The 24,481-nt window shown below is 38.7% G+C and overlaps 3 protein-coding genes across 5 annotated transcripts in view; 1 reads left to right on the top strand and 2 right to left on the bottom strand.

Annotated features, from left to right (window-relative positions):
* Nucleotides 1-207: 207 nt before the first annotated feature.
* zcchc8 (zinc finger, CCHC domain containing 8) lies at nucleotides 208-10,784 on the bottom strand. 2 transcript variants are annotated; one of them, XM_079815490.1, is made up of 14 exons: nucleotides 10,574-10,784; nucleotides 9,314-9,356; nucleotides 9,146-9,220; nucleotides 8,826-8,931; nucleotides 8,665-8,742; nucleotides 8,468-8,571; nucleotides 8,284-8,349; nucleotides 8,096-8,156; nucleotides 7,813-7,940; nucleotides 4,754-4,890; nucleotides 4,483-4,592; nucleotides 3,875-3,961; nucleotides 3,672-3,786; nucleotides 208-2,089 (listed from the first exon to the last, which is right to left on the bottom strand). In XM_079815490.1, the coding sequence occupies exons 1-14, from the start codon at nucleotides 10,752-10,754 to the stop codon at nucleotides 1,239-1,241; spliced, it is 2,142 nt and encodes a 713-aa protein (XP_079671616.1). In that variant the 5' UTR covers nucleotides 10,755-10,784; the 3' UTR covers nucleotides 208-1,238. The 2 variants fall into 2 exon arrangements, with proteins under 2 accessions (XP_079671616.1, XP_079671615.1); XM_079815489.1 differs by having other exon boundaries at nucleotides 417-2,089; nucleotides 3,672-3,789.
* A 2-nt stretch (nucleotides 10,785-10,786) lies between these two features.
* Nucleotides 10,787-19,567, top strand: LOC307125563 (uncharacterized protein). Its single transcript, XM_079815504.1, has 4 exons — nucleotides 10,787-11,173; nucleotides 16,136-16,265; nucleotides 16,360-16,493; nucleotides 16,582-19,567. Exons 1-4 carry the CDS (start codon nucleotides 11,051-11,053, stop codon nucleotides 17,347-17,349), a joined length of 1,155 nt encoding a protein of 384 aa, XP_079671630.1. The 5' UTR covers nucleotides 10,787-11,050; the 3' UTR covers nucleotides 17,350-19,567.
* rsrc2 (arginine/serine-rich coiled-coil 2) overlaps nucleotides 19,135-24,481 on the bottom strand; it is a 28,290-nt gene continuing 22,943 nt past the window's right edge. For both annotated transcript variants that reach the window (XM_079815496.1, XM_079815497.1), the window contains 2 exons: nucleotides 21,568-21,657; nucleotides 19,135-19,863 (listed from right to left, as the gene is read on the bottom strand). In XM_079815496.1, the coding sequence (XP_079671622.1) occupies nucleotides 19,675-19,863; nucleotides 21,568-21,657 (279 nt within the window). In that variant the 3' untranslated portion in view covers nucleotides 19,135-19,674. The remainder of the gene's footprint in view (nucleotides 19,864-21,567; nucleotides 21,658-24,481) is intronic.

Genomic DNA, 24,481 nt, shown 5'->3' with positions numbered 1-24,481 from the left:
GCAGGTGTTTCATTTCAAAATGAATCTGTGATTATGAACAATTCAGGAGTCAATGATTAATTTACTTCGTTTCTGAACGAATCAGCCTTTTTGAACGAATGATTCAGTGACTCAATCTTGGTTTTCATTTTACATTTAAAAGTAGGCCTATTATTTTATTTATTCATTCAATATTAAAAATATTAATCTCAATTATGCAATTTGTTTACACTGACTTTATTTGGTACAGCCAGTTATTCATTCTCATTAATAAAGGATTCAGAGGAAAATCTAATCTAGTAGTTTTCAATAACACCTATGGATTTATGAAAATTGTCTATTTTGTAAATTGTAATTATGAATTACCACAATACTGCAAGGTATCATGATATTACTTGGTATTACACTCGGTACGCTCTAAATCAGACACAGAGATAAAAGTGCGTTAAGATTACATTTATTTGAGTGAATTATAACATTCATTTGAATGAATTGCGTGAGAGTGTGAAATACGTCTGTGCAGCGTCTCAACTAATGAAGAAGCGCTAGTGTAATAATTACTTCAAAAACAGCGATGTTACCACCTCGCTGCTGAGAAATAAAATGTAGCTAATTCGTAGTAAAGTTGCGGGTCAGCGTTGACATTCTGTGCTCATATCGGTGTGTGTGTGTGTGTGTTTGTGTTTCAACAAAAGCAGTGTATTACTACAGAGCGGTGATCAAACTGACCTACCGGTGCATTACATGGTTTGAATGCACACCTTGCAGCCAATCAGAACTGAGTATTCAGACAGCCCATGGTATAAAGAAAAAGAAAAGATTGTGTAGGACAGGCAAAGAATTGCATTGATAAAAATAACTAAAAATGAAAGTGCAATGACAATTTTACTACCGAGTTAAAGTTAAAAACTTTTAATCGAATGAGAATTCTTAAGAAATTTGAGCTATTCACAATAAATTACACAGATCATCTATGGTGGACATACAACTGAGCATGCCATGAGATGTAGCACTAAGTGAAATAACAGAAAACTGAGCAGGAAGAATTACAATAAAAATAAAAAAAAGCGCACAGTACCCACAGTCAGTTAATATTCAGGTACAAATCAAATGTAACCTTTTTGTGTTTTTAAAAATCACACGATAGCAGTAAAAAGATACAAAGCACCAAAGTAAAACTACATACAAAAGGACTGTAGTAAGAGAAAAAAAACTAGGCTTATTGTCCACAGGTGGGCCGTAAAAACAGACGACTTCAATTATTTCTTGTTTTTTGCCTGATTTCTCGGAGAGCCTTTTAGTAAATCTCGAATCTTGAGGTAAACCCCCGTTGCTTCGGCAACCTCTGTGAACTCAGGAGTGTCCTCAAAGGGAATTATTCCTGCAGCAAATCTGCTACGGTGTGGGACGAAAGCTACTTTATTTACGGCAGGTTCCTCCGTGTCATCAGCCGCTTGAGCGCTCGGCTCTTGTGTGCTCATCTGCGGAGAGGCTGAAGCCCCATTGGTCGCATCGTGATTGCTGTTGTCCTCGTAAATTTCATCCAGGACGATAATATCACTCATCTCTTCTGGCAGGTCGATCATGTTTTCTTTAGCTGAATGTTTTTCCTGTCCGTCACTGGTCGTTTTATCTATCGTCTCATCCTCGCAGGTGGTTACTGGACCAACGGGTGAAGTTGGTGTGCTCTTGATTTCATATGCATGACTTGAGTCCTCCGTCTTTTCTCCCTCTTCCTCTGTGTCAAGCCTAAGCGAAGTGACAACACTGGGGGAACTTGGGACGGGGGTCACAGAAGCTCCAGCTTCAGAATCACTGTTGGTTGTGGTATCTGCCTTCTCGAGGGCTGCCCAAAGAAGCCTTTGCTGCTCCTCCAGTTCCTCCAAAGTCAGCCCATCCTCTGACTCCTCCCCCTCCGTCATGCCCCTCACTTGGGTGGATGGAGAATCACTTGTGGGCGGAGTTGCTGGTGGAGTACCCTTAGGGACTGGAGGTGTGCTTGGAGGCGTTCCCAGCGGTAGAGGTGGAGGACCACTCAAGGACGAAGAACCAGGAGGGAGTGGTGGGTGGAACTGGAAACCATCAGATCTCATTTGAGGCGCGTCATGATCTGTAGAAGGACAAAACGAAATCATCATGATGTTCTTTCACGATAAAAACTAATCCATATGAATCGAGAGGTTTAGTAAACATTTTTTTGAAGAGACTCGATCGCTTTATATGATGAACAGATTGAATTTAGGCTTTTATTCACATTTAAACATTGATCAACTCACACATCAGTTGTGGTAAACGGAAGCTCAAGCATGTTCGCTTCATGTGCGAAAACCAATGAGATTCATTCTCGTGTTACGCATCACGTTTGAGCTTCAGCAAGAACCAATGAGGTTCATTCTTGTGTTACGCATCACGTTTGAGCTTCAGCAAGAACCAATGAGGTTAATTCTTGTGTTACGCAGCACGTTTGAGCTTCAGCAAGAACCAATGAGGTTCATTCTTGTGTTACGCATCACGTTTGAGCTTCAGCAAGAACCAATGAGGTTCATTCTTGTGTTACGCATCACGTTTGAGCTTCAGCAAGAACCAATGAGGTTAATTCTTGTGTTACGCATCACGTTTGAGCTTCAGCAAGAACCAATGAGGTTAATTCTTGTGTTACGCATCACGTTTGAGCTTCAGCAAGAACCAATGAGGTTCATTCTTGTGTTACGCATCACGTTTGAGCTTTATCAAGAACCAATGAGGTTCATTCTTGTGTTACGCATCACGTTTAAGCTTCATCAAGAACCAATGAGGTTCATTCTTGTGTTACGCATCACGTTTGAGCTTCATCAAGAACCAATGAGGTTCATTCTTGTGTTACGCATCACGTTTGAGCTTCAGCAAGAACCAATGAGGTTAATTCTTGTGTTACGCATCACGTTTGAGCTTCAGCAAGAACCAATGAGGTTAATTCTTGTGTTACGCATCACGTTTGAGCTTCAGCAAGAACCAATGAGGTTCATTCTTGTGTTACGCATCACGTTTGAGCTTTATCAAGAACCAATGAGGTTCATTCTTGTGTTACGCATCACGTTTAAGCTTCATCAAGAACCAATGAGGTTAATCCTTGTGTTACGCATCACGTTTGAGCTTCATCAAGAACCAATTAGGTTCATTCTTGTGTTACGCATCACGTTTGAGCTTCAGCAAGAACCAGTGAGGTTCATTCTTGTGTTACGCAGCATGTTTGAGCTTCAGCAAGAACCAATGAGGCGATCAGCCAAAACTTTACTTCATAAAGTTTTAAATATGGCTATTTTTCTTACACAAACGCATCGATTCGCTTCAGAAGGCCTTTATTAACCCCTGGAGCCGTGTGGAGCACGTTATTTGACGGACACATTTTTTATGGACTTCAAAAACAGAGCAACAATTACTGCTATTATAATGCTTGGATTAGCCTGGACTTTTTTAATATAACTCCGATTTTATTAGTCTGAAAGAAGAATGTCATATACACCTAGGATGACTTGAGGGGGAGTAAATCATGGGATAGTTTTCATTTTTGGGTGAACTATCCCTTTAATTACTATACGTAGCACATTTAAAAAAAAAAAAAAAACATAAGTAAATAGTTTCACTGCAATAATGCCATGTCAAGTATGTATTCCGGAACAATCTGTGCTCATAAAACCTACAAAGCTGTGTACCTGACTCTATCTCCATATCCGATGCCGGGTGTGTTTGCTCTGAATTAGATCTCCATTTCTTTATCTTCTGGGGTGTCGATTCAGACTCATGACGCCTCTTAGTGCAGCTGGTGGCCTGCTGTGTACATATGGATATCATAAATTCCTTGGGAAATATCAATAATGGCAATAAACTAGACACATATATCGAAAAGGGTTTTTACCGTTGGAAAGGTACTGCTTAAAAAAGCAGCGAAATTTTGCTTCCATTGCTGAGGCTGCATTGGAATGGAACCGAAAGACCTGTAATCCTGTATATTGGGGGGGATCACAGAAGAGTTTGTTAGATTTCAACAGAACAGGAGACTTGAGACTATGGGCCATATTTTTAATTCAGGTATATTCACATAAACATGCTGGTAAATAATATACAGCCACAGCTCGTAAGTAAGGGGTGTGTCTCAATCAGCTCCCTATTTCAGTACTTAGGGCACAGATCAGGGAGTCGGCCATTTTAAAGGCTGTCTCAATCCCAAAATCCTTCCAGTGCACTGAAACGTTCACTCCCTTAAAAAAAATCCCACAATGCACATGTAAAACCAGGGAGCATCAATGCTCCCCATGGTCCCTACCAAAAAATACTACAAAGCATCTGTATATTGAGCAACACTAGTTATTGATGCTTTGCTCATTCAAAACTCACACTACTATGCGGGTGTTTCGGATGGTTGTGAATTAAATATTGTGCTTGTTTGTCAATACTTGAAATTGAAGCTGGTGGAAACACAAGCACATCTTTGTTTGTGTCCAATTGAAGTGTATTTACACTTACATCTCTTATGCTGGGTGGTGTAGAGACATTGAAGCCAGGAAAGTCAACCAGCTTGGAGACATCGTAAGATATATTTTGGCTGGAGTTATTTTCATCTTCATCATTTGATCCTTGCAAAGAAAAGTTAAAGGAGTTAGTTGCAGTATAGTTAAACACACTATCCTCCCTTAAATCACGCTTCTGAAAGGTGAAGGTCTTGCAGTCCTGTGGTCACCTGCAACAAACCCCTCACAATTCACTGGCCATAATAAAATACCAAACTCACTCTTACCATCATAGAGCATCAGGCCTGAGTTTTCCAGTTCTGCCTCTTTTAACCAGCCAGGCGGGTAGCCGAGCTCCCTCATGCGATAGATGAATGGAGGAAGGGTGTTTACAGTAATCCCAAGAGCATCAAGCAGATCTTGACTACACAAAGACAATATAAACTGCATATCAGAAAAATGACATTAACCCCCGGGTTTCACAGGCTTAACTCTAGTCCAAGACTAAAATGCATGTTTAAGCTGTTTTAACTGAAAGCAACTCGCACAGTTGATGACAGATCTTAAAATATGTCAGTGTCATTGTTTTGTCTCAAGGTGCACACCAGTCATGGTTTATAATGTTTGTAAAAGCTACTTAAATACCTAATCCTGGCTAAATCTAAGCTCTGTCTGTGAAACCGGGCCTTATATTACCAAATTAAAATATTTGGGAAAGGAAAGACGAAGTGCATTTGTCATGTTATCAGTACTGGAGTGTAAAGGTCTATAATTTTACATTTATATAATTTTATACTCATTGAAAGCTGCTACATAATTATGAGATTTGTGATTCAGTTAAAACTCGACAGGTAAAGTTGTTAAGACAGGCTAACATTAAAAATATCTTCATTTGTGTTTAAAAAATGAACAAAGTTTTATGGGTTTGGAACAATGCGAGTGAGTAAACAATGACAATTTTCATATTTGGATGTGCCAACTCTTGAATGCAATGAATGCAAATCTGCTGAAGTTACGCCGATTCATTTATGACATGCTGTAAAATTCACAGATATCAGACTCTCTCTCAGATGTTTATAAAATGGGAATTCAGCCAGATATTTTGTTGGCCAATTTGGGGGTACATTTTCTCTTAATACAAATTAATGCCTCTCTCTTTCTGTTTCCCCCTCCAGATGTGGAAACTGGACATGCTTACAACATTGCGAGTTGATGAACTTTATACATATAGATATACAGCGATTTATCAATGACAAACTAAATTTATTTGGGAACATCTGGAGGCCTACAGCATTGAGAAATCAATGTTAAGTGGTCTCCTAATTTTTTCCAGAGCTGTTTATTAAATTATGTTGGAAATTGGAATAGGATCGCTTCATACCTTTTTGTATTTTTTTTTTAAAGCTAATGTTTTAATCTTAGATTACTTTATTAAGAATATTAGTCTTTGACACTCTTTACTAGGGCTTCCTCCTAATAGTCGACTAAACATTAGTCAACGAGAAGGGGTTACACTCGGCCAAATTTTAATTAGTCGGTCACAAAAAAAAAATATACTCCACGTGAACACGAGGGCCAGTCAGAGGTAGTGTTGTCAAAAGTACCGACCACGATGCCAAGTCGGTACTGAAATGTAAAAAATGTGACGCTTTGAGCACTGTTGAGCTGGAATCATAAACACCTCTGACTGGCCATTGTGCTCACGCGCTCAACGGATGTGTCTGTGATTGGCTTCAATAGGTGCGTTTACACGGAGCACTGTAATCGGTTTAAAAGTCCAATCCGAATGAAAATGGTCCATATAAACACCTCATTAGGAATAAAAATGGCCAAACCGAATGAAATTGTAATCGGTTTGAGAGGGGTGGGATAAACCTTTTCATGAACCGATCAAACGAAAAATTCCACCATGTAAACGACCTGATCAGATTACTGTGAGTGTACGTCTTTCTGTGACGTGATATACAGCGCGCGCCTTCTCAACTGAAGAGCGCACGCCGCGCTCACACCAGGCTAATGTTGACACGAGAGGGAAGTACATTTTTCTGAGGTATTAAACTTTTTATTTCGTAACATGTTATGAACATGATGTTGGAATAATGACACAGACATAGCCTGGCTACAGCATCTCATCTTGACAGCGTTTGTCCTAGGCTTCAACTGCGCCTAACAGAAGAATTTATTTTTCTAAGGTGATTCTTACACTTTACAACAAATAATGAATAGCTTTTATAAAACTGTATAAGTCCTGGTGGCCGTTGAGAGTTGCCAATGCAACGGGGAACATTCAAGCTGCTGGAGAGGACGTGTCGACATTTTGTTTCTCGTAAGTTAGATATAAAAAAAAGTTAAACACAGTCTACTTTAATTACTTTTGTTAATATTTATACCTTTGTGATGATGGTATCTTTCCTTAATCATCTGAAATATCTATGCGTTTAGTACTAGTATGCGGAGCACGTCTTGAATGCTTTCATTCTTGTTCCACCATACATCCTATGTTTTTATTAATAATTTGGGTGCATTTTGTAGTTAATTTTGTGTTTTTCAAAATAAATGATTTTGATTCCGCATTCATCATTCACAGCTGTTGAAATAGCCATTGTATAGGACATAAATTTGTTTAAACTACTGCATGTCCGCCCACAGAAAAATAAATAAATATAAAAATTACCAACACAGAACTATTGATCCACGATACTAACGTTACGAATCTGATGCGGCAGACAAACTGTGTGTGCATGTCACAAAACGATTCACATCATGCACATGTAAACAGCAGATCGGTTTAGATAACGTCTCATGTAAACAGTCCACCGAATCTTTCAATCGGAATGATAAAAAAGTGTGCATGTAAACGTGGCTAATGATCAGCGCACGGGAGCGCCTGAAAGCGGGAGCAGGAGCAGGAGCGTTTGAAAGCACAAGCAGGCGTCGTCCAGCGGACCGGTAGGCTGATAGGAGCCTGCATTCAAACGCTCCCGTGTGTATCTGTGTATTGATGTATATTTACAACATGTTTTTGAAGCGCTGGTCATTGTAGCCAATCAGACATGTTTGAGGAGCGCGTGAGCACAATGGCCAGTACTTTTGACAACACTAGTCAGAGGTTTTTGTGATTCCGCTCAACAGCGCTCAAAGAGTCAAATTTTTTAAATGTCAGTACCGACTTGGTACCGAAGTCGGTACTTTTGACAACTGTACTGTGGAGATGAGAGCTAATCATCAACTTAATCTTTGTAGACAACACTAGTTTGTTAAATTATTAAATTGTTCAGACACTGAACACAATTGTCCCCCCCCCCCCCCCCCAACACAAAAACAAACACTTCATAAGATGGCTGACCTCATTATTCCTGGCTTGTACTTTGCAAATCGCTCCTCAACCTCTTCTGCATGGTAGCGTTGGTTGCTCAGATTGCTGTTCTGTGAAAACTCCTTCCTTTTTTCATTGATACGAGCCATATCTTTGGGCTTAAACAGTAAAAATGAAAAAGGTTTAAATTAAAGGCTCAAAGTTTGATTCATAACTGTGTCATAAATGATCTTATGCCAAATATAAAACACAATAATGCAACTGTAAATATGACTCTAGTACAGATATCATTTCAATAATTAAAGAGAAACACCTGAGGACAGTCGCGCAGCTGATGGTCCTCAGAACCGCAGTTAAAACAGCATGGTCTAGGTCTGGGAAGACAACACAAGCAATCGAAATCAATACTCATTTGCACAGCAAGTCTTGTAAAGACAAGCATCAGCACGGTTGCAATACCTTAACAATATTAATATCCAAATGCTGCTATTGTAAACATACCTTTTCGCCTTTACCTGCACCTCTTGGCCCTCGAGGGCAATGATTTGTCCAAAGAGCTGCTGGTATCTTTGCAAAAAAAGATTCAGGAGCAGTGATGTACATAGACGTGTAAAACAGAGTAAAAGCATTACCTAGATCACAAAAAGCACAGCAAGTGTAAGCTGGCTATAAACTTTTAGGATACTTGGGAACTTCCCATCCCTCAGTCAGTTGGGGGTTTTCATTCAGCAGCGGCTGGCCGAGTTTATCAACACAGAAGTTGGCGAAGTATAAAACACTCCCTATTATCTACAAACCAAAAACAAGTTTGATTTTTAGTGGTTTCAATGGTCTAAATGAATATGAATAATGTGCGATGTGTCACTGCTATATAAAACTCACACTGAAAGCATTTTTTATATGTTTGGAGTCACTGGAAGTCTTCGCTTTATAGCTCTCCTCCATGACGAAACTTGAATGCTACAAACAAAGAAAAAACAATTGTAGCTTACTGATGAAGACTATTGTATCAAATTCCTTGTCCAGTGATATTAAATATGTACATGTGGGTTGACATGAAGAGCAGAGCCTTCTGGATCATTGTTACACTCTTGTAGGCGTTTCTGGACAAGACAGTAGATGAAGTCTTCGATGTCTTTCCGACACTGCCTAAACACACACACACACACACACACACACACACACACACACACACACACACACACACACACACACACACACACACACACACACACACACACACACACACACACACACACACACACACACACACACACACACACACACACACAAAGAGCATCTCTCAACAAAGCTTCATTTTTGAAAACATAAAAAAATGAAGGATGATCCAGTGAGTACCTACTTGGAAATGACACTGTTTCCATAATTAACCTGACAAAGTGGCCCATCGGTTTTGGAATCTGCTATTTTTATCCCCCTGGCATAAAAATGACAGTTGAATCAATAAATCAATAATTGCAAATGCCCAGTTTAACCGTATATAGAGTGTAAAAAATTATTTTTCACTCACGTGGGACGACTTAATATGTTCAGCTTTCTCTTCAGTTCCTCATGTGGATCATCATTAAGGTACAAAATTCAACACTCAATATAAAAGACAGACAACAAGCAGTGGGGAAAAAAAGATCAAAATAGAGATAGTAGAGGTACACAAGCATATTATCGATAGGTATCAGCATTTTTCATCTAATTGATATTGAAATTAGATAATACAAGAGCATATGTATTCCAGTGAACCATCTTTCTAAGTTACACCAGTGGCTGTATTACAGAAACTTCCCATCTTAATTCTTGACTGACGATTTGAAAAAAAGTCATATTACAGAAAAAGTTTCTAAGTCCTAAACATTCAATCTTCTTTTTATCCCTGTACATTTTCAGTCTTGGTGCTTGATGTCACTTGCAGAATGTGAAACTGTAAATAGTGTAAGCTTTTTCTAATAGAAACATTCAAAATAAGAGTTACAATATTGATTATTGACCATAGCAAACACAAACAAACAAATCAGCGGTTGGTGCAAACTTAAAAGGATAGTTAACTCAGAAATGGAAATTCTGTCATTATTTACTCACCCTCATGTTTTAGTTCAAACCCGTAAGACTTTCGTTCATCTTCGAAACACAAAATAAGATGTTTTTGATTAAATCTGAGAGCTTTCTGACCCCTCCATTGACAGCTACGCAACTACCACTTTCAGGCCCCAGAAAAGAAGGAAAGACATCATTAAAGGACTCCATTTGACTCCAGTGGCTAAACCTGAATTTTATGAAGCGACATGAGTACTTTGTATGCGAAAAAATAAAATACAATTTACACCTTTATTTACAAAATATGAATCTCCGTCGCGCGTCCACGAGAGCAGCGTGTTGTGTTGACACGAGAGAAGACGTTATTACGTGAACGCGCGATTAATATTAAAGCTCTCAGATTTAATTCAAAACTATCTATATTTGTGTTCCGACGATGAATGAAAGTCTTACGGGTTTTGAAACGACATGAGGGTCAGTAATTAATGACAGAAATGTCATTTTTGGGTGAACTATCCCTTTAAATCACACTTTCATCGTAACTGATCTACACAAACATCAGATATTTTTTTCCACTAACATTGCCTTTTAACATATCTAATGTACACAATAAAAAGTACAGTAATAGATACAGTTATCTCCAGCGATACAGCTATATTCAACAACCCAGCAAAGCAGTCATATATATATCATCCGAAAATGAAAGCCAGCGCGCGCCCTGGATGAGCCACTAGAAGGATATTCTCCGCGTTCAGGCGCTCTATTGTTTCTTCGCACACTTCTAACGTCTGCCGAAGCCCCCGGAGTCGATCTGAACTCTCACCCTCTTCTTCATCGCCTTCGTCTACCATACGAATATGCCTTGGCGCTTTCTCTTCGAATTGCTCGAACAATTCTGCATCTCCAAACTCCACCGCCGCCATGTTTGATGACCAAAATGCGCGTCCGGTTCGAAGGGCAAATCCTACAAGGCGCTGACGCGGGACTGCTGATTTGCTAGAGACGAGAATCCGGAAGAAAATATACAAACAACACTGAGTTTGAGGAATACTTCACACTTAAAGCATAAGCAGGCTATATGACCACTCCTAAGTTAGAGTTTGCGGTTTTACTATGCTCTTCTGTAACCACGTTAAAGGTGATATCTGGCATGTCAGGGTGTTTGCAATAAACACTTAATTTCTATACTATTTGAACATATCCCTGTCTGTAAAGCATCATGACATCTGGAGGAGTGTCTCTCATCAATATGCCACATTGGGAGAGTGGAAAGAGGAGGATACGATTCTTGTATCTTACAAACAATAACACGTTTAACGTTACTAAACGAAGCACAAATGAGGTAAGTGTATCAATAACAAAAACGCCATTGATATTTGGTGACTGTCACACAAGATAAACATGAATATATATTAGGATTGTCATCATATAAAATGCAGTAAATGGTAAAATATTTCTTTGTCTTACGTGGACCTGTTGATATAAAAACTGCTTTGTCTTTAGATTTGTTTAAATTACACTTTTTTGAGCCAAATCTCAAAACTGTCCTATGGTGTGACTGTCTCAAGCATGGTTCAATGAATTACAACTTTTATACATTAAAAAGAAAAGCTTACACATGTTAATAAATACTTCAGGCATAATTTTACAAGTGTCTATTTTATTAAATGATCCTTCCATATATTTCTAAAAGTGTAGGAACTTGATACATTGTGTCACTGAAAACCATGTCCTCCGCTTTGACGCCATATCCTGATTTTAAATCAGGCCAATGTCACTGACAAGTTTAATTAGTTGAATGACCCCATTCAAGGTCATGTTACTGTGAAGCCCATGACATCTGTACATGGTAAGATTTTGTCTCAGAATTGTTTAAATATTTTAAACATTTTGGACCCACTATAAAAGTGTTCATTTCTGTTGTTTTTTGGTGTGACAGCCCTATATTCTTAATTATTTCTATGTCACACCATAGTAAAAGTTTTTTTTTTTTTTAAACAGTTAAAACCAGTCTATGTTGGTTGGCTGGTCTTAGCTGGTTTGGCTGGTGGCAAAACAAAACATAGCGTCAGGGGTTACTCTTTTAGCGAAAGGCAACTCGCATATCGCTGACCGCCGGAAGCTAGTTATTTTAGTCTATAAAGTTTTAAATATGGATATTTTTCTTACACAAACACACCACTTTGCTTCAAAAGGCCTTTATTAACCCCCTGGAGCCATGTGGAGCAGTTATATGATGGATAGATGCACTTTTATGGACTTCAAAAATGAAGCATCAATCACTGCCATTATAAAGCTTGGAAGAGCCAGGACTTTTATTAATATAACTCCGATTGTGTTTGTCTGAAAGAAGAATGTCATATACACCTAGGATAACTTGAAAAATCATGGGCTAATTTTCATTTTTGGGTGGACTAACATGTTAAGCTGGTCAAGCTGGGCCCACAGGCTGGTCAAGCTGCTGTTTAGCTGGTTTTAGATGCTTGGTCAGCTGGTCTCCCATCCTGACCAGCTAAAGAAGTGGTCAAATCCAGCCTGCAAAACCAGGTGTGACCAGGCTAGAAGACTAACTAAAACCAGATGTTTTTTTAGCCGGGTTTCCACTGTGGTTTCTCATTTTTCCAGCGAGCGTTCAGCCTTTTCTTGATTATTGATCAATTAAATGCATGTTTACAAATCTCTTTAATTCATATCTGTTTAAAGTTGTTTTTGGGTTACACTTTATTTTAAGGTGACATTGTTTCATTGTGCTGAGTAATATTTATTAACTACGTGTTAGGGTTCTGGTTAGTTACTTGTAGTTATCCATAATTCACTGCTGTTACTTTAGTAAGTACATGTAGTTATCACACTACAATACATCACCTTCAATTAAAGTGGGTTACGCTTTATTTTAAGGTGTCATTGTTACACTGTAATTATACATTTAAGTATTGAGTAATATTAATTAACTACATGAACTTACTATAGAGTTAGGATTAGGTTTGGTTTAGAGTAAGTTGCATGTAATTACGCAAAATGTATAGTTATTACTATAGTAACTGCAAATACTGTAACATGTAACAATGACACTGTAAAATAAAGTGTTACCGTTGTTTGTAAATCAATTTTATATGAAGAAAGTGTAGCGATACCGGAATGATGTACGTTTGCAGTAACATTTTTTGTAGGACCTGATGATTCCTCAAAAACGCAATTTAATTGACTAATATATATGGGTCAAAGACAAGACGTCACAATTTTGGTGTCCGCATCAAATTATGTTTACAAAAGTCATTTTATATACATAAAAACATGTTAAATGCAAGTAAAGTGTCTACTTTACTATTTCAAATAACTTTTGTCAAAATAAAATGTCAACATTTAGGGGAAATAATGTTCCAAAGTGTAAAATTGTCATTCAGCGTAATGGTCCGGTCTTTGATTTTGCCATTACATCTTTAAATAAATGTATAAAATAACAAATAAAAAAATATATTTGTTTTCTTGGCATTTTCAAATATGTGTTGGCTGTGTTATATTAAAAGGACTATGTCTTACTTATTTTTTAATTATACTTTTAACAAGTATTTAAATAACCAGGGGACTTTTGTCCCGAAAATCCAGTTTGTAAGAGATCATTCAGTGTAATATTCAGATCAAGAAGTCATTCTGAAATCATATAAAAAACAGATAGTCATTCAACAGTCTGTGACATCATCAAAAGGCCCCCTGAAGACCATGTGGTGCAGCGGAAAAGTGAATTCATTGCTCTTAAATATTTGATAATTCCACATTTTTATGGTGTGGTATCCTAAGTTACAAAACCGTACGTCATTCAGAGAAATGCCAAAAAAACATTTATATTGTTAGAATTTTTGAAAAATAAGTAGATGTTGTGAATAATTGTGATTAACTTTACTGGTCAAGCTCACTTTTTGATATAGATGGCCAGCTTATGGCCTGCAATATAAGCTGAAGTAGAAGTTTCGTCATTCGGGGTAATGCTTTTTTCATTCAGTGTAACAGATATATTTATGTAAAAAATTAAACAATATACTTATTCTAACCTGTAATCATAAAAATATATAAAACAAAATTTTATTATATTTTAAATGATTTTCACTTCCTTACAAAAACTTCTTGCTGGCAAATGGGTAAACCTAGTGGTTTGAAGGATAGTGGATTTAAAAATTACAATTAATTAGTATTTGTGGGCTGGACTTTGATGCTTAAATAGAGTCTTTTAATATGCCATCAAATGATTCCTGTTTTAAATATGCCTAATAAGATTTTCTGATACATAAATATTGTTACACTGAATGACATTTTAGTGGGTGTCTTCTGTAAATCATGGTAAAAAATGTGTGATAGTCATTATTTTTTGCTAAGAAAATATAAAATTAAACAGGACACATTCTAATGTACAGGAAAAAACTAAATTTAAAGCTGTATTACACATTTATTTTTTTGATGCTTGAAAACCCCTGTTTCGTCTTTGACCCATGGACATTAAAGGGTTACTTCAGCGATTAGCATTAAGCTTTGTTTCAGTAGAAACCCAGTAGTATATTCGAATTATGGTACTTTCCCCCCTCATTTCCCCCTGAGATGAGAGAATTATGCATTTTATTTCTGGAAAAAATCCTTTTTTTGGCCAGAGGCTAGAGACTACAGCCACTAGATGGAGCTGTTCCCCATGTTTTCAACCCGCCTACAGGGGAGAGATCTCACTCACAGAATGTAAATGCACACGGCCGCTCGGCTCGGGCATTAATAACAGGGCGGTGCGGAGCAAAGTGAGTGTTTCAACTTTTCAATGAATTCCTATAAAAGTTAAGCTTCCATAGGCATGATCTGAAAACGCACCTGACTGGACACACATCGTGAATGACATCCGCGCTTACCTCAGCTCTGCTCAGCTCTTCGCTCTCGTGATGAATGAAATCTGACTCCTGATGCGTCTGTGACGCGACTTTCGTTCGGCTCACTCACACTTTATTGAAAAGACACGTTCAGTTTTTAATTGTAGTGTCTATTCTCTAACTGAACAAAATTATTTTATTATTATGAAAATCAAAAAGACGGTGGGGGCGGAGTCATGGTGGGCAAGTGATAACCAGTAGCCGTGGCTGTGGGAGTGGCGTCGTTGGGCAGTGAAGCAAGTGCATTCTGGGAGTTGTTGTCTTTCATCCACATGAGACAAAAATAATTTTTCTGTCTTTTCTCAGTCTAGAAGGCACCAAATTCAAAAATAATTTGACATTTCTACTAGTGTTAGACCGATATCGGGCCGAAATTTGCGATTTTTAAGTCTATCTGCATTGGCCGATACAAGGCTGCTGCGTTCGCCGATATTTTTTCCCCTGCATTATTTACAGACAGGCGTCCACAGGCAGCTCTCACCGTCTTCAAACTCTCTTGCTCTCCCTCCCTCGCGCATATTAATCAAAATCAATTGAGAATTGACACGATGGTAAAAGGTCGAAAGACTGAAGTTTCACGTGGAGCATTGGGAGATTTTTTTCCTGAATTACCGCTGGTGTTGCTCTACAAGAGATTCCCCCCTTCTATATGTAAAGCGCTTTGAGTGCCTAGAAAAGCGCTATATAAATGTAACAAATTATTATAAGTTAAGTGCACCTACACTCTAGGTGAAAATGGACTAACCCATCAATTGGGTTGTTTTAACCCAGCAATTGGGTTGTTTTAAGCAAACATTTAACCCAACCGCTGGGTCAAAACAACCCAATTGCTGGGTAAGTCCATTTTCAACCCAACTTGGGTTATTTTTAACCCAGCATTTTTTAGAGTGTAACCATTAAATGACTAGGTTGTAAACTGTTTTAAAATGAAGTATAGTACAGTCAGTGTGCACTTTATTATGCTGCTTGCTTGTTGATACTGTGTGCAATAGTGTAATTATTTTATTTATGCTTAAATATTTATTTTCAGAATTTATTTTCACCACTGAACTCTTTTTTTTCTTGTTCTACCTCACCTGTTTTTACTATTTGTTGAATATTGTTTTTTTTAGTTCAATAAATGTTCCTTTTTTAAATTTTAAATTATCATCATGATCATTGTGTCATTTTTATGTTGTAAATTGAGGGAGAAAAAGCAGTATCGGCTCCAAATATCGGCTCAAGAAAATCGGCAGCCCGTATCGTTCATCGGCTAAGGCTGATGAAAAAAAATCCATATCTGTCGATCCAAATGACCCAGTTTAAATACACATTCATCTTCCCCCGCGCAGAAGTACCCCTTTCATTTTGTATGGTTCCTCCAATGAATTACATTTGGTGTGTTTTTGTTTATTTTGTAGGATCAGATGATCCCTCTCTTTCTTGGAGCCGATCTGTTCTCAGACACAGACGTCCGCAGTGAAAACCAACCCAGATACCATGCCAAATTTGCTAAACGAGGATTGGCAACTAAACTGGTTTTCTCATCAGGTTTGTGGTGATCATATTTTGGCCTGGGCATTAGATGATACTAGTTAATTTTCATGAACTATTAGAGGTTAATATTCACCTCATTGCTCCCTAGACTTCAGACTCCAAGGGCTACGACTTCCTTGTTCCAGCAACAGTCTGTGGTTCTATAGCGTTCAAGGGGTTTTTCGAGTGGCATTTGAACTGTACAGCAAACAAGACCAGCTCTCAATCATGGAGTCATTTCAGGTAATCTGAGGTTGATATTTTTTTTCTGTCTTTGTATCTTCACAATTTCTAATAATTTGTTTTTTTTGTTTATAATTCTGTTCGTAAGGATCTTTGGAAATCTCGAATAAATGACAACAACTTAAACACGACCTATCATCTTGGTGCCCAGGACGTTCAACCCCAAATTGAGTCGCAAACAATTTTGCCAACATGTCCATCATACCAAGGCCATCGACACTCTGACGGAGGGGAGATGAACATCTGTCCGATAGCCACAGTTCAGTCAGATATTTCATCATCTACAGACCACGACTACTGTTCCTTAGAGCAAATGAACTTAAGCCAGTCTGCTTTACTTGCTGAGAAACTTCACAGCCTGGCGGAAAAAGTGAGGTTACTTACAAATATTGAAGCAGAACAATTAAACACTAGCACGAAGGTCTTGGACTATGTTGAATACTCTATTACCGGGATGATTGAAGAGGAAAGACTGACGGAAACTGTGATGGCCCTGTTTCACACTCATTTTAAGAGCTACTCCATCTACTCGAGCAGTCTGTTAAAGGCTGTGGCGGGTTGGCTTGGCCAGCAGTTCAGTGCAGCCAACAGCACCATTAGCCACCGGGTCGAAGGTTTTAAGGCCCAACACATTGAGCACATTACCAACTTGCCCCCTCCAGAGGAGCTGGCGACCGAACTTTTCCCAGAGGCGATGCGGAATCTTCTTGCACACTGGATGGGTCTGAGTGACGAGGCGGAAAACTGGAAACGACACAGCGAATACCCCATTTTATTGCTTATCCTAGAATTTGCCAATCACAATCTTATCACTGGGGTCGCCCATGTATTGTATTCCAGTCTAATATGCAAATAGGTCGTTATTTTCGCGTGTTATGTCATAAGGTGCTATTTTTATAGTTGTATAGCTTTAAAACACAAATGATTCCAAATAAATAGTTTACCATTAAAAGTCAAATGTTTGACATGTTGAGGGCACAAATGTAGCATTTGGTCAAAAACAAATAAAAAGTCTTAGGCCAAACTATTAAGAATTTAAAAGGAAAATGGCTATCTTTCATAGTTCATACACTATATTGCCAAAAGTTTTGGAACGTCTGCCTTTACATGCACATGAACTTTAATGCCATCCCATTCTTAATCCGTAGGGGTTACGGATTCCTTTGCAGCTAGAACAGCTTCAACTCTTCTGAGAAGGCTTTCCACAAGGTTTAGGAGTGTGTTTATGGGAATTTTTGACCATTCTTCTAGAAGCGCATTTGTGAGGTCAGACACTGATGTTGGACGAGAAGGCCTGGCTCTCAGTCTCCGCTCTAATTCATCCCAAAGGTGTTCTATCGGGTTGAGGTCAGGACTCTGTGCAGGCCAGTGCCTAAATGTCTTGGTATGCTGAAGCATTAAGAGTTCCTTTCACTGGAATAAGGGGCCAACCCCACACCATAACCCCCCCTCCACCAAACTTTACACTTGACACAATGCAGTCAGGCAAGTACCGTTCTCCTGGCAACAGCCAAACCCAGACTCGTCCATCGGATTGCCAGACAGAGGAGCGTGATTGGTCACTCCAGAGAATCCAGTGGTGCCGTGCTTTACACCACTGAATCTGACGCTTTGCATTGCACTTGGTGATGTAAGGCTTGGATGAGCTGTTCGGCCATGGAAACCCATTCCAGGAAGCTCTCGACACACTGTTCTTGAGCTAATCTGAAGGCCAGACAAAGTTTGGAGGTCTGTAGCTATTGACTCTGCAGAAAGTTGGCGACTTCTGCACACCTTAGCATGGGCTGACCCCACTCTGTGATTTTGCGTGGCCTGGCACTTTGTGGCTGAATTGCTGTTGTTCCCAATTGCTTCCACTTTGTTATAATACAACTAACAGTTGACCGTGGAATATTCAGTAGTGAGGAAATTTCACGAATGGACTTATTTCAGATTTCGATTGGAACTGTTTAATAACAAACATTGTGAGGGAACAATACTGAGGGGCAATTATAAGACACAATTTCCAACTAAAAATGGAATAGAGTTTTGGCCATTCATTTACACAACAGCGTTTTGGGGGCCGGAAAATGCGAACTTTTGAAAACGGGTGTCAAAGTGCAAGTTTAAACTGATATCATTATAGTCTCCACGTAAACTACAAAACTGCGAATGTTTGATTGAAATGGAAAGGACGTAATATGGGCATGCGCATTGCCAACTACTGGCCTGGCAGCAGAATACAGCGTTTTTAGTTGATTGTTTTGACAGCATTGTTGTCTAGATGCAAAAAAGCTTTTTGAATTTTTAGTACATCGTTGTCATTTAGACCCATTATTATATTTGGTATCAATTATTACAGTTGTATCCATCTTTTTAACTTAATAACAGCTTGGTCTATTTGAGCGTATGCAAAAGTTAGATAACTTTCATTCCGGCATTACCTAATTACCACACAAGTTCAAATATGGTGTTGCTGACCGCTATTTCTATTTATTTGAGTAGTACGCAACTATGCATATTTTATTCAGTTAGTTAGCTAAACCTAGCTATTAATGATCACCACCTTGCAATAACCTAAGATAGCACAGATGCTACGGTAAAAGTTGGGGTTTTTCTTAGTGTATTAAGAACAAGCCACATATCAAAAATGTTTGATTTTCATTTATGAAGTATTTTACATGATAAATAGTTTTATTGTGAAATGTGTTGGTCTGGTTTTTTTTGTTGTTTCTCAACCGAAACTATTGAAATGTCTGCCATGATAATTTGTGCCCTTAATATATATATATATATGTAGTAACTATTTTATTAAAACCAATAAAGCATCAACAATATAGCATCGCCCCCTAGTAACCAAGGCAGAAATGGATTCACACCTGTTTGTCGTTGAGATTTCAGGAATTGCTAGCGTCAGAGTTTCTCAATACAAACACAGTGAAATATACAGACACATTCCCCACCCAAAAATCCAAATGAAAGCTTTACAATATGAAACCCTTTTCAGAGACCAAGCCACGATATATGTTTGTGCAATCAACTGTATTTACATGTGAATTTGCAAAATGAATAAAACGACAGATCTGATGAATTATACATGCAAGCTAATGCACCAGCATTCTCTACAAGCACGTACAAACCAGCTTTACAGGGGCAACGTGGGCCAGAATTTACAGAAACAAGAAGCACAAGTACAGAATGTTCAGACGGCATCCATGCCCCTTGATGAAAACGAGGAAGAGAAACCAAGACCCATCCCCCTCTGCGTGTGTGTCTGTGAGCGGGCCATCTCGTACTGGACGTCCAGGTTGCGGAACATCTCTTCCTGCTGCTGCAAGGTTTTAAGACCTTCTTCGGTGGTAGTTCCTGATGAAGTAGCTTCCTCTTCACCCTATGGGGAACACAATCAATCAGAACGGTCTATATTCTATATTAAAGAGCACATATTATGGCCTTTTTCAAAGTCTTGGTTCTCTACTAGAATAGGTTTTCATGCTTGAATGTTCAAAAAAAAAACATTTTCTCAAATATTTTACATTGTGCAGCACCTCTCTTCTTAGTAACGCACCATTTAGTTCCGGTCTCTATAAAGCCCCTCCTTCTGAAAACCACAATGTGTTCCGATTGGTCGGCTGGACTAGTTAGTGATTGGGCAACCCCTTGGGAAATGTCACGCCCCTTACCATAACTGCTAGTTTCAACACAATACTAATACCTGGACCTGCTCCTTTATTTTGTGAATGCCTCGGGTGGGAATCAGGGCTTGACATTAACACCCGCCAAATGCGAGTGTATTTGCGCATCATTTTACACAAATTTTGTGGTTACACCCGAAGAGGGCGCATATAAAGGGCTAAATTGTGGCCACATATACAGGACTAAATTGAGTTCTTTTTCGTGGCTTATCGCTCTTAAACAGTCAAATACACACAAAATAATGTCAAATGCCGGACTTTGTGAATATTCTCGTAAACACAGTCAGTTCTGTATTAAGTGAACGTAAACAGTTGAGAAAGAAAACGCATGTGTAACAGTGTAATGGATCCGTGCGTCAGGTCTTAAAGTGACAGCAGCCTAATATACCTGCAAAATTATAAGATAGTATTAAAAATATCTCTGTGGCAGTTTTTCCCCATGGTATCAAAGTCAAAATTGTGGCCAGTGAAAATGCTGAGTTTGGAAATTTGGAAAACCACTAGCCACAGTGGCTGGTGAGCAAATAGGTTAATGTCAGGCCCTGGTGGGAATTATTTAAATGAGGAATATTATGACGTGTTCGTTCACAGAAGAAAACTCAAGACTACAATGGAGGCATTTCAGGGAGTTCAGAAACAGTAGCCGTGTTTCAGTTACCCTTCAAATTGCGCTACTTGAAAATACGGCCAACGGAAACACGGCAATTTTGCAAAAAACTCCCATATATCGCAAAAAAAGTTTACATTTACATGTCACCTGGTGTATAGAAGACAATTATTGATGACCCTGTATGTTGTACAGAAGACGAGACTGAGTTCTTTATTAAACTCATAAGAGACAATAGAATTACAGGAATACTGGATTCTAAACAACAAAGAAATGCCACAAGTGATAATTTAAGACCTTGAAGCAGATCTGAGGGAGAAACACCCACAAACATTTCTCCGTGGCCGCTCCAAAGTATACAGTTCTTTCCTTGCCATTAATGCTTGGATAACATGCCTACGTGTCCTTCCGTTAAAAATAATGGCTAGTGCGGTGACTGAGATGTACATAAACCTACAACATGCGTGGCATCATTTTGGAATGACCTTTCACGAGAGGAGTTTTAGTCGCATAACATCGGTTAATGGAAACGCCGTCATTTCGCAATAGTTTAGAAAATGTCGCAAAAGTTTTGCGCAAATCTGTAATGGAAACGCGACTACTGACACTGATATAGAGAATAACCTTTGGAGTGACGTTGTTGACTTTTTTCATGCGCAAACAGCAACATTAAAGACAGTAGAGAATGTAAAAGAAACACAAAAAGACCCCTTTAAATATGAGATTTCTCCATTTCGCACAGTAAGAACATTTTGAATAGATAATGTAATATTTAAGACAGGAAAGCACTTACTTTAATTCCCATAAGCTTGCGAAATTTCACATTTTGGTCTTTATTGCCAAAATTCAGCTTCTCCCAAAGCTCCGCTGTCTGCGACTTGTCCTACAACAAAAACATACATTAATACTGGACAAATGCGGTGATGTCTGAAATGCTCTGAAACAACAGATTCTCAAACTACCACTAAACAGTTACGGTCACACTTTAGATTAGGGTCCAATCTCACTATTCACTACAACTTTTGCCTCAAACTCCTAATTACTGCTTATTAATAGTTAGTAAGGTAGTTGATAAGTTTAGGTATTGGGTAGGATTAAGGGATGTAGAATATAATCATGCAGAATAAGGCATTAATATGTGCTTTATAAGTACTAATAAACAGCCAATATCCTAGTAATATGCATTCTAATAAACATCTAGTTAATAGTGAGAATTGGACCCTAAACTAAAGTGTTACAATTACTTAAATGATTGATCAATCTCAAAACTGGATTTACAAAACGCAGCAGTCTTAATAATCTCCAACTGCCATTTATAAAGGCTATAGTTTTGAGACAAGATTATGAATGTTAAACTGCATGTCCTATTGAAGTCTCTCCAACTGATCACTTCCTGTTAGGCTGTTTAATATCAAACATCATGTATATCACGGTTTCAATTGTTGGTTGTTTGTCAGTCTATTTAGGAGATTGACCAATGATCATATAGAGATGCCAAGCTTGCATAGGGTCCCAGTAAAGCAGGGTTTCTTATGAAGTCAAAACAACTGAAGTGTTTGATTTTGAAAGAAATTAAACTAAACTGTTCTTAAACTGTATTGTATTTGCATGTTCTTTTCCTAAGACGATACAGAACATACAAGACTGAAGAAGTCGCTTTTCCTTTGGGCCAAACTGTTCTGTTCTGTTTGTCAACCGCTCCATTCCGCGCTGATCCGAGCCGTCCGGTAAGGATATGGTTTCGTTTTCTACTGTGGTGCTGCAATAACGGAGCTCTTTATAATGTAATGCAAACAAGTCAGTCGTTGTCTTGGTAATGCAAGAGTTTACAGACGATACGTGATGTAAATAGCGACTGCGTGAGGGCCCGATCACAGAACGTGTTTTTGCAGCTAGAGGCGCCTTTTTTGAATAGATTTCTGATGGCAGAGTGCGTTATGTGCACTGCTTATGCGCCCCGGGCACCTCGCGATTTAACCGCCTGCTGCGCCTCGCGTTTTAGAAGGAGCGCCTGAAGTTGAAAAAAAAAATAAAAATCAACTCTGAGCGGAAAAGTGCCCGACATCTTCACGTTTTTTCCTATTGTCCAATCGAATGAATGGAGAGGCGGGCCTTCCGTTGTGGTGACCGTTACCTTGATGAGACTGCCAGCACAGCTGATTCGGGGGTTGCCAAGAAACATAAAAAAACCCTGCAGCGCACTGCCATTTTCTAAATTGAAAAACGTCAACCAAAAAAGCCAGTGGGCCTCGCGTTTTCAGACCTGAAAAACCTGTTCTGCATGATCGGGGCCTATTAAATTCTTATGAAGGATGACCAGATAATTCTTTGAACTGTATTATTAATGTGTGTTCACATAACTCAAATAACGCGTTTAGCAAGCTACGTAGAAACTGGCAGCCAGGTAATCGATCATGAGTGGCAACATCCCAACACAGTTTGGCAGCACGGTTCCTCATACCCCTTCGTTCGAAGTGTGGTCCTGAAAATGTTTTGTTTGAAAGGCTATCTGGCCCTTACCCCTACCACTCCAGCCAAAAGAGAATCGAGACACCCCTACCCCTTTCACGTGAACGCCGCGCAAAACGAAGGGGTAGGGGAAAGGGAAAGGTTATGGGGTAGAAATGGGATTAGGCCTGTTCACCATCTAAAGCAATTCATAAGACTTGGATTAAACCGCTTAAGTCATTTGGATTTTTTTTTTTTTACCATCTCTTTATAAACGTTTTGAAGCATCAGTGTTTTGGGTGAACAGACTTTAAAGGCAGTGAGAGAAATCTCTCAGATTTAATTAAAAATATCTAGGGATGCACCGAATCCAGATTTTTGGGGTTCGGCCGAATACCGAATCCACTGGTTAAGATTCGGCCGAATCCGAAACCGAATACCGAATCCTACTCCCATCCGCAGTCCATTATCACAGTAAACACATTAATGAAGTTAACAACGTCCACAGCAGTGTAGGGATGCTACCATTAACTGTTTTGGTCAAGTTTATTAAAGTAAACATTGTCGTCTATGTTCTTCTCGACGCTATTTCATGATGGTTTATAGAAAAATTACCCCGAGTCGTCCTCTGTCGTTTCAAAGAACAACCCAACCCACCATCGTGATGCCACGCCCCGGTTGTGAGTCTGTTGTGTGCGACACACACTAATCCTCTTCTATAGTATTAGTTAAACAAAAACTTAGCAGGGATTGCTCTGTAAATTAAATTGAGAATGTAACTAATGCATATATGCTATTTTAAATACTGTAGTCTATGCCAGATATATAGCCTACATTTTGAAATCATTTGAGGCTGAAACATCATAAGCATGCGTGTTTATTTAAGCACTTCCGTCAGTGAAACAACACAGCCTATAAAACAAAAACGATTTTCAGTAAATAATGGTAACCTCAAGAATATATGAAAATTAAATATTAGTTAGAAAAATATTTGATTCATACTATTTCCCCGCAAAGATGCGTCATATACCACTCTGCGCTTTGAGAGGAATGGGACACTGAATGGACACCTTCTCGAATATCTTCGTCTTCATATGTTCTACTGATGTTGCAAAGCAACACTTGTTGTAAAAGGTCTGAAGAGCGGATTTTATCTTCCACAAGGTCAAAGACATTTAGGCAATGTTTGATTATTCACTGCCAAAGAAAACGAAACTAAAATCACCGGCGTGTGTGAAATGCGCTATTCAAATAAACCA

The sequence above is a fragment of the Gobio gobio genome, assembly GCF_949357685.1.
Source record: "Gobio gobio genome assembly, chromosome: 4".
NCBI lineage: Eukaryota > Metazoa > Chordata > Actinopteri > Cypriniformes > Gobionidae > Gobio > Gobio gobio.
This window is presented reverse-complemented; position numbering and strand designations above follow the sequence as displayed.

Excerpts from the sequence above, each read along its gene's own strand:
- zcchc8 (XM_079815489.1), bottom strand. The coding sequence starts at position 10,754 with ATGGCGGCGGTGGAGTTTGGAGATGCAGAATTGTTCGAGCAATTCGAA. Across the intron at positions 9,357-10,573 it reads AGAGCGCCTGAACGCGGAGA|ATGAGGAACTGAAGAGAAAG; the intron begins ATATCCTTCTAG and ends ATGATGATCCAC. Across the intron at positions 9,221-9,313 it reads AACATATTAAGTCGTCCCAC|GGGGATAAAAATAGCAGATT; the intron begins GTGAGTGAAAAA and ends TTTTTATGCCAG.
- LOC307125563 (XM_079815504.1), top strand. The coding sequence starts at position 11,051 with ATGACATCTGGAGGAGTGTCTCTCATCAATATGCCACATTGGGAGAGT. Across the intron at positions 16,266-16,359 it reads TAAACTGGTTTTCTCATCAG|ACTTCAGACTCCAAGGGCTA; the intron begins GTTTGTGGTGAT and ends ATTGCTCCCTAG. Across the intron at positions 16,494-16,581 it reads CAATCATGGAGTCATTTCAG|GATCTTTGGAAATCTCGAAT; the intron begins GTAATCTGAGGT and ends TCTGTTCGTAAG.